General features: G+C 52.6%; 1 protein-coding gene across 1 annotated transcript; it reads right to left on the bottom strand.

Moving 5' to 3' along the window:
- Nucleotides 1-388: 388 nt before the first annotated feature.
- LOC102475968 (keratin, type II cytoskeletal 3) lies at nucleotides 389-8030 on the bottom strand. The gene is made up of 9 exons (XM_006141608.1): nucleotides 7467-8030; nucleotides 7087-7307; nucleotides 5914-5974; nucleotides 5230-5325; nucleotides 4657-4821; nucleotides 3869-3994; nucleotides 1930-2150; nucleotides 1070-1104; nucleotides 389-645 (listed from the first exon to the last, which is right to left on the bottom strand). The coding sequence occupies exons 1-9, from the start codon at nucleotides 8028-8030 to the stop codon at nucleotides 389-391; spliced, it is 1746 nt and encodes a 581-aa protein (XP_006141670.1).
- Nucleotides 8031-10222: the final 2192 nt, after the last annotated feature.

The following is a 10222-nucleotide window of genomic DNA, read 5'->3' as shown; positions in this document are numbered from 1 at the left end:
CTGAAATTTGCCTTCCCTCGTGCCCTTCTATCTCTCCCCTGGCTCCTACTCCCGCCAGCCATGTAGGTGACATTCAATAAAACTCATGAGCAACAGTGCAGTGAAATGTGCAGTGCTTTATTAGAGAAGAATGAATGAAGATTCTGCAGAGGGACAGAGTGAAGGCAAATTTCAGACCATGCTGAGGGGCAGAGCTGGAGCAGAGAGGCTACAACGCACCTTCTGCGTTGTAGGTGTAGGCTCAGCACCGACAGGCAGGGAAGGTGCCAACTGCCCTGAGCCCAAGGTGTCTGGGGCCTGGGCAGTGAGGAGCCTAGTGATGCAGAAAGCGAAGCATCTAGGGGATGGGAGGGACCGGCCGCATGTAGGAGAAGGGCGATGGCACCACTCAGAATTTGGTGTAGGTGCGCTGGCTGCTGCTGCTAGTGGTCTGGATAATCCTGGCTGAGGAAGAGGAGGCGCTGCTGCCTCTGGAACTCTGGCCCATGGGGACTTGCTTGCTGGTAGACTGCATGCTCTGGCCTCCAGTTGTGCTCTGCCCGCCAGTCACACTCTGGCCCCCACGACTGGAACTGCCAGAGCCACTGTCCCTGCCATTGCGGCTAGCAGCTCCAGATCCAATGGTGCTGGTCTTATGAACCACCGCTGCAAGGAGAGCACCCGTCACTCTCTGCTAAAATGGTGCAAGGTGATGAGGGGCAGACAGGAGTGTGGGGCAGAGTGGGTAAGCTGCAGGCGCTGGGGCTGAGAGGTGGGGAGTGAAAGGGGCCCGGGGGAAGGATGGTTCCTGAGGGGGAAGGGTATGGGAAACTAAGGGGCCACAGTAGGTGGGGAGAGGTGAGTTCAGAGGCACTCCTCTGGGGGAATAGCAACAGATACACTTTTCTCTTCGTCCATCTCCAGTGGCGGGAATGTGGGATGCTCAGTAACACCTTTGTTTTATAAGACCCATTTTCCTTGTCTAAGAGAAACTTTGGGTGCTTCCACTCCAGCCTCAGGGAAGTAATTATGTGATCCCACTAGCAATGATGTTAACCCAACCTCAGGGAGAAACACGACAGGTACTTACAGATGCACACAGAGCTCGGGCACTCTCCAGACATCCTATTGTAGAAGGGGAAGGAAAACACAAATTACAGAAACCTAGGGCCACCTGTCACTCCAAACCTTACTGTTAGGAAACACTGCAAAGATTATCTAGTCCAATTTGCTTTAAAGATGAGAAACATGAGGCTCAGTGGGAATAGAACCTGTCAAAATCACATAGTGAGAACAGATAAGCCCCAAACCATCATGCAGCAATAGATATGGCTCCCGGCCCGGTGCCCCTTCCATGGCTCAGTCACTGTCTGTCCAGACAACACAAACTACAGCAGCCTGATTGAAGTCAGACCACAAGAGAAACTTCCTAAACAATCATGGAAAACTAGAACAGGGAATCAGAGAAGAGCAGTGAGGCCGAGGGCGAGGTGAGTTTCATGATGCCTCAGTGGGAGGAGAATGGGGCTCCAATGCATGCCTCCTTTGATGCCCTGATGGTAGCTGCTCTGAAACATGATGCCGATAACAGAGTATGCCCTTACTGTGCTGTGGGAAGAAACTGACAGGAGCAGGGTGGATCGAAAACAAAAAGACACAAAACTGTTAGTTGCCTTTTGGATCCAAGCCTATTCATTTCAAGTAAAATGCCTGCCCAGATGTGTTCTACTGCTAGAAATTCAAAGCACGTTGCATTCTTTAAAGGAGCTAGGAGACCAGAAGAGTGCTGAGCCCTTGTCTGTCCTCTGCTTTGCATGGGGGCACCAGGGACATGACAGGAAAGGCATGGGCATGTGCAGCCTGGCTCACTATCACTATGGATCTAACTGAGGACACAATGAACCTGCTGCTCAAGGCTAGCTCCCACCATGGCCAGGGTTCCCTGCTCACCTGCACTCCTCGCCCTCCAGCAGCTTGCGGTAGGTGGCGATCTCCACGTCAAGGGCCAGCTTAACGTTCATCAGCTCCTGGTACTCCTTCAGCAGGCGGGCCAGGTCCTCCTTGGACTGCTGAAGGGCCTCCATGAACTCTGCCACTTTGGCCTGGGCATCCTTGAGAGCCAGCTCACCCCGCTGCTCAGCATCAGTGATAGCTGTCCGCAGGTGATCCTCCTGGGGCAGGAGGAGAAAAAAGGAAGTGATCTGGTCCTCTGACTCACCTGCCACATGGCAGGTGAGCACTGGTCCCCATTTGTCTGTCCTTTCCCTGCCCCTCTCCAGCCCTACTGAAAACGGAAAGGAATATCTTATTGGGAAGTGACCTTGAGATTTTGAGTGATGTGGTTTCAGCGTGGGGAAGAAGAACCCTGTGGACTCCAGGACAGAGGCACACAGCAGTGAGTGAAGGGGCAGAGGAGCCACCCCTGACGACTGAACCAGACGGCTACTGCTTCCCTCACACTCACCCTCTGCTCTGCCCAGGCACCAGGGAGACAGCAGTGAGCAGGACACTGCCCTGGGCCTGGTGCCCTTGCAGTTGAGTAGGGAAGACAGAGGAGCGGGCGTTGCACATGGCATATGGCCACGGCCATGGCACAGTCCATGGAGCCAAAAAGAGAGAAGCTAAGGAGGGGGAGGGAAGGGTTGGGCAAGAAGGAATTTTAGAAAAAAGGAAAAGTAGGAGTTTGAGAGACTGCTAAGGAGGGTGGAAAAGGACATTCCCATCATTACAAAGTGAGTATCAGAAGGATGTCTGAGGACTTATGGGAAGTGCAGCATAACAGGGCTTACAGAAGCGGTAGGTGGCGATCTCCACGTCAAGGGCCAGCTTAACGTTCATCAGCTCCTGGTACTCCTTCAGCAGGCGGGCCAGGTCCTCCTTGGACTGCTGAAGGGCCTCCATGAACTCTGCCACTTTGGCCTGGGCATCCTTGAGAGCCAGCTCACCCCGCTGCTCAGCATCAGTGATAGCTGTCCGCAGGTGATCCTCCTGGGGCAGGAGGAGAAAAAAGGAAGTGATCTGGTCCTCTGACTCACCTGCCACATGGCAGGTGAGCACTGGTCCCCATTTGTCTGTCCTTTCCCTGCCCCTCTCCAGCCCTACTGAAAACGGAAAGGAATATCTTATTGGGAAGTGACCTTGAGATTTTGAGTGATGTGGTTTCAGCGTGGGGAAGAAGAACCCTGTGGACTCCAGGACAGAGGCACACAGCAGTGAGTGAAGGGGCAGAGGAGCCACCCCTGACGACTGAACCAGACGGCTACTGCTTCCCTCACACTCACCCTCTGCTCTGCCCAGGCACCAGGGAGACAGCAGTGAGCAGGACACTGCCCTGGGCCTGGTGCCCTTGCAGTTGAGTAGGGAAGACAGAGGAGCGGGCGTTGCACATGGCATATGGCCACGGCCATGGCACAGTCCATGGAGCCAAAAAGAGAGAAGCTAAGGAGGGGGAGGGAAGGGTTGGGCAAGAAGGAATTTTAGAAAAAAGGAAAAGTAGGAGTTTGAGAGACTGCTAAGGAGGGTGGAAAAGGACATTCCCATCATTACAAAGTGAGTATCAGAAGGATGTCTGAGGACTTATGGGAAGTGCAGCATAACAGGGCTTACAGAAAAGACCACGGGTCGTAGACCACCCAGGTGTCACCCAGAGACTGTGAAGACCATTACAGGTGGAGGATGGAGTGTGCTCAGTCCCTCAAACATTTGCATGAGTGAAGGGTCAGAAAACAGTAGGGTCCCAACCCTTTACTGCCCCTCCAACTTACCAAATACCAGGGAGCAAGCCCAAGAGTCCAGGAGGGGCACTCCCCAGGGTAGGGCCAATTCCGGAAATGCTGAGCCTGCCCAGCAGCCAAAGCCCTGCCTCCCTGGCCCCTCCTCGGAGAGCTACCTGCTTCCTGGCTTTCTCAATCTCTGCCTGCAGCCTCTGGATGGCCCTGTGGAGCTCTGCGATCTCACTCTTGGTGCTCCTCAAGTCATCACTGTGCTTGCCAGCTGTGGTCTCCAGCTCCCCCAGCTAAGAGGCGGAAGGAAGAGCAAACCGTCAAGCAGGAAAGTCAGACAGGATCCAAAAGGGAAATGTAAGATCTGAACTGGGCTATGTTAAGAGCGGTGTCCATCAAGAGTGTGCCATGGAAGGAAAGCACCTGAGATCATTCTGAGTGGTTTTTCCAAACCAAAGGAACAAGAGAGGCTCTATCCTCCTGCTGGGTTTTCTATCTTTACCACTTGATGGAAATGGAGATGAGGGTGAGGACAGCAGTGATGTGATGAGGGTCATGAGCAGGGCCTCCACTCTGGGCCAAGGAAAAAAATGGCAGCTGAAGCCCAACCTGCACGTTCCTTGCCAGGCTGTGGCCCACACGGCTGCACCTCCCAGAGCAGCACTTTTTCTAACTAGCACAAAGACATTCTCTGGGCTAGCTCTGGTCCTGATGGTATTGACTGCGACAGTGACAACAGCCGGGACTGGTGAGCTCAACTGATCACCTGAACTCGCTCACATCAATCACATCGGGAGGCCGGAGGTCCTGGAGCCTGTATCTCTGCGATCCAGTTTTCAGAGGGTCCTTGGCTTTTTGCAAGAACGGTATAGGGATTGGGTGCCTGGGTGGCTGAGTCAGGCAGAAATGAAGGCCCCAGACAGAAGCTGGCTCTCCAGAATGCCTGCTCACCCACCTTGGACTGGTACAGCGCTTCGGCCTCAGTCTTGCTCTTCTGGGTGATGTCCTCGTACTGCGCCTTGACCTCGGCGATGATGCTGTCCAGGTCTAAGTGGCGGTTGTTGTCCATGGACAGGATGACGGACGTGTCATTGGATTCTGACAGGAGCTTGTTGTACTCCTACAGACACAAACCAATCCTGCTCACACCCAGGGGCAGGACCCACCGCCAACCCCCATGGTTGGCTTTTTACGATTCAGGCCAAAGTCTCAGCCAGCAGGCTAAAGAGGGAAGGCCTCTCTTTGTCCACCAACCCTAACACGGAAGTGTGCAGGGGACTCTATTTCCAGGTATTTTGATGAGGTAGGAGATTCAAAAGTTCTGGCCATCACAAATGTAGGGACACAGAAAAGGGGGAAGGACCAAAAAGAGAGAGTTTGATAGTTGTGTAGTTTTAGAGGGCCCAGGAGCTGAGTGGATGGGGTGGTAATAAATGTGAAGTAAAAAGCAAAGAATGAGAAAAAAAAAAAATAGAGCTCAGGCATATCAATCCTATCTTAAACAGTAAGAGAATGGACCGGGCCTTACAGCCTCAAAGACGGACTTCGTGAAGTTGATCTCATCTGTCCAACTCGCCACTCTGACTTCCAGGTCCACTTTGGCCATGTAGGAAGTATCCACATTCTGGAATGGGGAACACCAGGCCAGGAATCAGCATATTCCACTTGTTGCAAAGATACATTCGTCAGTAATTACAGCCTCTCTAAAAGGAAACGCAAACCACTTTTCTCCAGGTCTTTAAGCTAGAAAGTGGGGCTAAGGACTAAAAGAGTTTGCCGTGCGTGATGCCAATGCTTCACTGCAATGAGAAATGGGCATTGTGTTCCCGGGAGCGCAACGCAGTTCAGCAACTGTTGAGCTCTTACAGATTCCGAAGTGGCTCTGTCAGGAGGGGTAAGAAAGGCCTAAGAATTTCTGCCTTTGAAAGAGGGGGATCTCCTATGTCCATTTCTGCAGCCTGTAGTGTGTCCTCCTGGAAAGCATCTTAGGCTCGGAGACCCTCTATGTTTCACTCTCTCCTTCCATCACTTGATCTGCTCTCCCCGCCCCTTTGATACTGGCCTAATTACAAGGGGAGCAGAATGTGACATTTGAGAGACCAGGCTGCCAGAACTGTGCAAGTCCTGGGCATGGGACTTGGGCCCACCTCCTGAGCACCACTGTCTAACCTGGCTTTGACCACCCCTAGCCCTAACCCCAGGCCTCACTCACCTTCTTGAGAAGCACAAAGTCATTCTCAGCAGCCGCGCGCTTGTTCACCTCATCATCGTACCTGCAGGAGGGGCAACCTTGTTCAGCACAGCTGCTCCAGGGGCTGTGCTGGGAGAGAGCCCTGCCACCCAGCTCTGCCTTCCCACTCCACACTAAGCACTCCAGGCTGAGTCCCTGCAGAGGCTGAGCTAAGCAGAAATCTCTCCTGGTCACAGGGACCCGCTGAGCCCTGAATCATTCCAGTCCTTCTCGGCACTAGCGTGAGTGTTTATAATGTTGGCGATGGGCCATGTGGTGGGATCGGCCACTTCTCCAAGCCAAGAAGCCCTGATGGAGCACAGCCTCCTGTGTCCTCGGGCTGTTCCTTGTGCTCAGCCCTCTGGTTTGCCTCATTTCTCTGCCATTCTCCCACATTGAGGGTGCAAGGTCCCTGTTCCCTTCTAGCCTACAAGACTGGGAGCTCCTGAGAGCAGACCTGGGTGTCTCCACTTGAGGCCCTCACTCAGACCAGGCCCTAAAGCCATAGTCACACTGAGGTGGTCTGATACCCCAGCAGCTGTGGATGCAAGGACCCTGAGCTCCTGGGAACAGCTGTAGCCTCAGCACCTAACTCAGGGCCAGGAGAGCAAAGGCACTTGATACACTTATTATCACAGCCCTTTGAGTTAATACAACTTTTACTATAATGAAATAATGGTTCTTAATCATCTATTTGGTTACTGGGCCATTATATTATTCATTAATAACAATGTGTCACTGTTTGGCAGGCACTTTGTGAAAAGTTCAGCATATGGTAAATCCTTTAACAACAAACCTCTGAGGTGGGAACGCATGACCATTCTACAAAGGGGAAAACCGAGCACAGGTGGTTAAATAAATTACCCAGGACTGTACATCTAGAAAGTGACACAGTCCAGCTGAAACCCAGCAGGCTGGCTCAGAGTGCATGCTCCTCACATAGTGCTATGAGGACAATCCACCAATGAGCACAGAAGAAGCTTCCTGATTCCTGGTGTCCCTGTTCTCTGACTATGGTCCATAGAGCCAGACGATCCTCATGTCTGGGCATTGCACACCACTTCCCACCTCCTCCTGTCCTCCTCCATACCACCTGACCCACAACACAGCCACCCGGGCATGAGCAGCTGCCCCCCAGGTCCCTCCACCACTCACCTCCTCTTGTACTCCTCCACCAGCCCCTGCATCGTGCCCAGCTCCCCGTCCAGCCGGCCCCGCTCTGCCACCAGCCTGTCCAGGTGGGCCTGCAGGCAGCCGATGTAGGACTCAAAGAAGGGCTGCAGGTCATTGGCGCTGGCCTTGGAAGTGGCCGTCTGCTCCTGCAGGAGGCACCACTTGGTCTCCAGCACCTTGTTCTGCTGCTCCAGGAACCGCACCTGTGAGCATCCACCCAGGAGAGGTCATGGTCTGCCCAGATCCAGCTGGAGAGCGAGCCTGCCTCCCCTACAGCCCCACCAAACCCAGGCCTCCCTGTTCCCAGGCCCCAGTCACTGCAGCTCTCACGGCCACCACCTCCCCCAACCACAGACGCTCGCCTTGTCGATGAAGGAGGCAAATTTGTTGTTGAGGCTCTTGATCTGCTCCTTCTCCTGCGTCTTCAGCTCCCCAATCTGGGGGTCAATCCCCATGTTCAGGGGTTGCAGGAGGCTCTGGTTGATGGTCACCTCCTGGATGCCAAGGGGAAAGCCCCCAGAGCATCCAAAGCCCCCGGCCCCACCGGGAACTCCTCCAAAGCCACCAGGTCTCCCTCCAACATGGAAGGAGCCTCCCCCAAAGCCGCTTCTCTGGCCCCTTCCTCCAGCCCAGCCCAAGCTCCCTCCAAAGGCACCAGAGCACCCCCGTGCCGAGCCCCCTGCCTGGGCGGCACCTCCAGCCACACTCAGTGAGATCTTCTTGCTCCCCCCAAGGCTGTACATGCTCCTGCTGCCCAAGGCACCCCCAATCATGGCACAGGCCATGGCCGCACTGCTTGCCCCAGAGCGTGAGCCCGACTGGGACCTGGTGGAGCTGGCACAGCCCTGCCCAGCCACCACGACGGCAGAGAGGCCACTGGAGCTCTTGGTGGCCTGGGAGGCCCTGCCGGATTGCTGGCTCATCATGGTCTCTGGATGCAGGAAGATGTGCGAGGTCAGAAAGCTGTGAGGAAAGGGCACCTTCTGACACCGGGAGAGGGGAGGCCCCTTTTATGAGTGCCGGTGATTTGGGTCATTAATTTGATGATTTCTTGAGCTTAATTTTCTAGCCAAAATAGGTCAGTGCTTCAAATCCCAAACACACCTTAGCCTTAATCCTGGAGTCACCGGTTGCTTTGATTTTCTCCGACCGTGGTCTTATTTTGCTTTCACCATATTCAAGGAAGAAAAATACTTATACTCCCCTTAGATGAATGGGTTGCTTCCTAGGGGGAACCACCCCCAAACTTCAAGGCATCTGCTGTAATTAGGGATTTTCCATGCTTCTCCTCTTTTCAGTACCTGGGTCATTGGCTTCTGTCAGTCACTTCCCAACTCTAAAGAACTAAAGAGACTCACAGGAAATTCTGTCTCTGGAAATTGTGTAGAATACAGTCTTTCTTAGAGGAACCCCCTTCAACTCTCCCAGGAACCTCATCCTCTGGAGCAAGGAGACCTCAAGATGTTGGGGTCACCCAGAGACTCACATGAAGTCCTCTCTCTCTCTCTTTATGGGCAATCTCAGGCTGCTAGAGCAGAACTCTGAGTATATGGGGCTTTGTCTCAACCCCCTCATGCTTGCATGGTTCAGAGTGAAGCTTAACCCCCATCTGGACCATGAAATGAATGCACTTCACATTCCAGGGCTCTCACCAAGGACAAATCCCTCGTGCTGGGCTGAGAGAGCACATGGACTTCTGCAGGGGATGACAGGAAAAGAGGAAGCTAAAATGTCCCACTAAAGCTTATGCTTCCACATGTGGGGCATGGACACACACATGCCTGGTGTGTTTCTCAAGCCATTGGGGCCAGGACTTGAATTGCAGTTGGCCATTTGGACTCTGGTTCCCTTAACCACTAGGCTCCAGGGTCAGCCCCAAAACATCCCTTTTTCTTTGTTATCCTTTATTTAAATGCATTTGTTTCCAATAAACTTCAGAGAATTTCTCTGTAATCCATTTTGCATCCTGAATCCAAATGTTCTTCCTAAAGCACAGATCAGAGGTGATCTGCTCCAGGATCAGCACAGGCCCTGAACATGGGCACCCTGAACGAGGCGTGGGAGGCTACATGTGCTAATTACAGCCTCCAAGAACATTCTTTTGGGAAAGTTTCTCTCTCCTGCCAGAGTCATTTGTCATGCTCAACTCAAGTGTATTAGAAAAGCAGCCAAGTCCTCGTTTTCATATAATTGATGAGAGAAGAGGCTTAAATGATATCGAGCAGCCACTCAGCCTGGCTTGGGGCCACCCACACCCACACCAGTCCCCAGTCCCTGGTTGCCAGTTCCCCAGTCCTTCATCCTTCTCTCTAGCTTGGTCCTCTGTATGCAACCTGGCATCCCCTGGGGTGGGAATAGCAAGCAACAAAGGGTGAGAGAGAGGTTCTGGCGTGAACCCCATGCCCTGTTGCAGGTAACAGCTGGAATCCCACATGGGTAATGATGAGAACACAGGCGAACGTTCCAGTCCTCCATCTCCTGCAAACAAGGCAAGGCCAGCACTGCCCCTGACTCGGTGCATTGTAGGCTGCATGTTAGGAAAAACTTCTGAGGACCAGACTCTGGGAGGGAGTGCTGAAAAAGACTTTGCAAGGCTGCTCTACTTATTTCATGACATTCCAGGAAACCTGAACTGAAATAGCCAGACCCTCCAGCAGGGGCTGGATAGAAGTGTCCAGATAGAAGAAGCAGTTCAGTGTCAGGTACCACTAGAAAGGATCTCTGTGCATATCCACAGAGAAGATGAATTCTGGGGCAAGTGACACCATGGCTTGTTTATGAAATGACAAGAAATTTAATGTAACGTAGTACAGGATTTGAGAAAGAAGAGACCAAAGAGGTCCATGAGGGACCTGATCTGCATGTTAGGAATTTGGGCTTTATAGGCACTGGGAATCCACCAAAGGATTTTGAGCAAAGGAAAGATATAATATGATCTGTGTTTTAGGAAGAACATTTGGATTCAGGATGCAAAATAGATTACAGAGAGGTTCTTTGAAGTTTATTGAAAATAAACATATTTAAATACAGGATATCAAAGAAAAAGGGATATTTTGAGGCTGACCCTGGAGCCTAGTGGTTAAGGGAGTTGGAGCCCACATAGCCAACGACAGTACAA

Source organism: Tupaia chinensis, unplaced genomic scaffold (assembly GCF_000334495.1).
Source record: "Tupaia chinensis unplaced genomic scaffold, TupChi_1.0 Scaffold000059_1, whole genome shotgun sequence".
Taxonomy (NCBI): domain Eukaryota; kingdom Metazoa; phylum Chordata; class Mammalia; order Scandentia; family Tupaiidae; genus Tupaia; species Tupaia belangeri.
Note: the sequence above shows the minus strand (reverse complement) of the source record. Positions and strands in the feature narration are given on the sequence as shown.

Bases quoted from the DNA above. Each gene is read 5' to 3' on its own strand.
- LOC102475968 (XM_006141608.1), bottom strand. From the start codon at position 8,030: ATGATGAGCCAGCAATCCGGCAGGGCCTCCCAGGCCACCAAGAGCTCC. The intron at 5,975-7,086 runs GTGAGTGGTGGA...CCCCTCCTGCAG, and splicing joins GTGGAGGAGTACAAGAGGAG to GTACGATGATGAGGTGAACA. The intron at 3,995-4,656 runs GTGGGTGAGCAG...TCCGCCTCTTAG, and splicing joins AAGCGCTGTACCAGTCCAAG to CTGGGGGAGCTGGAGACCAC.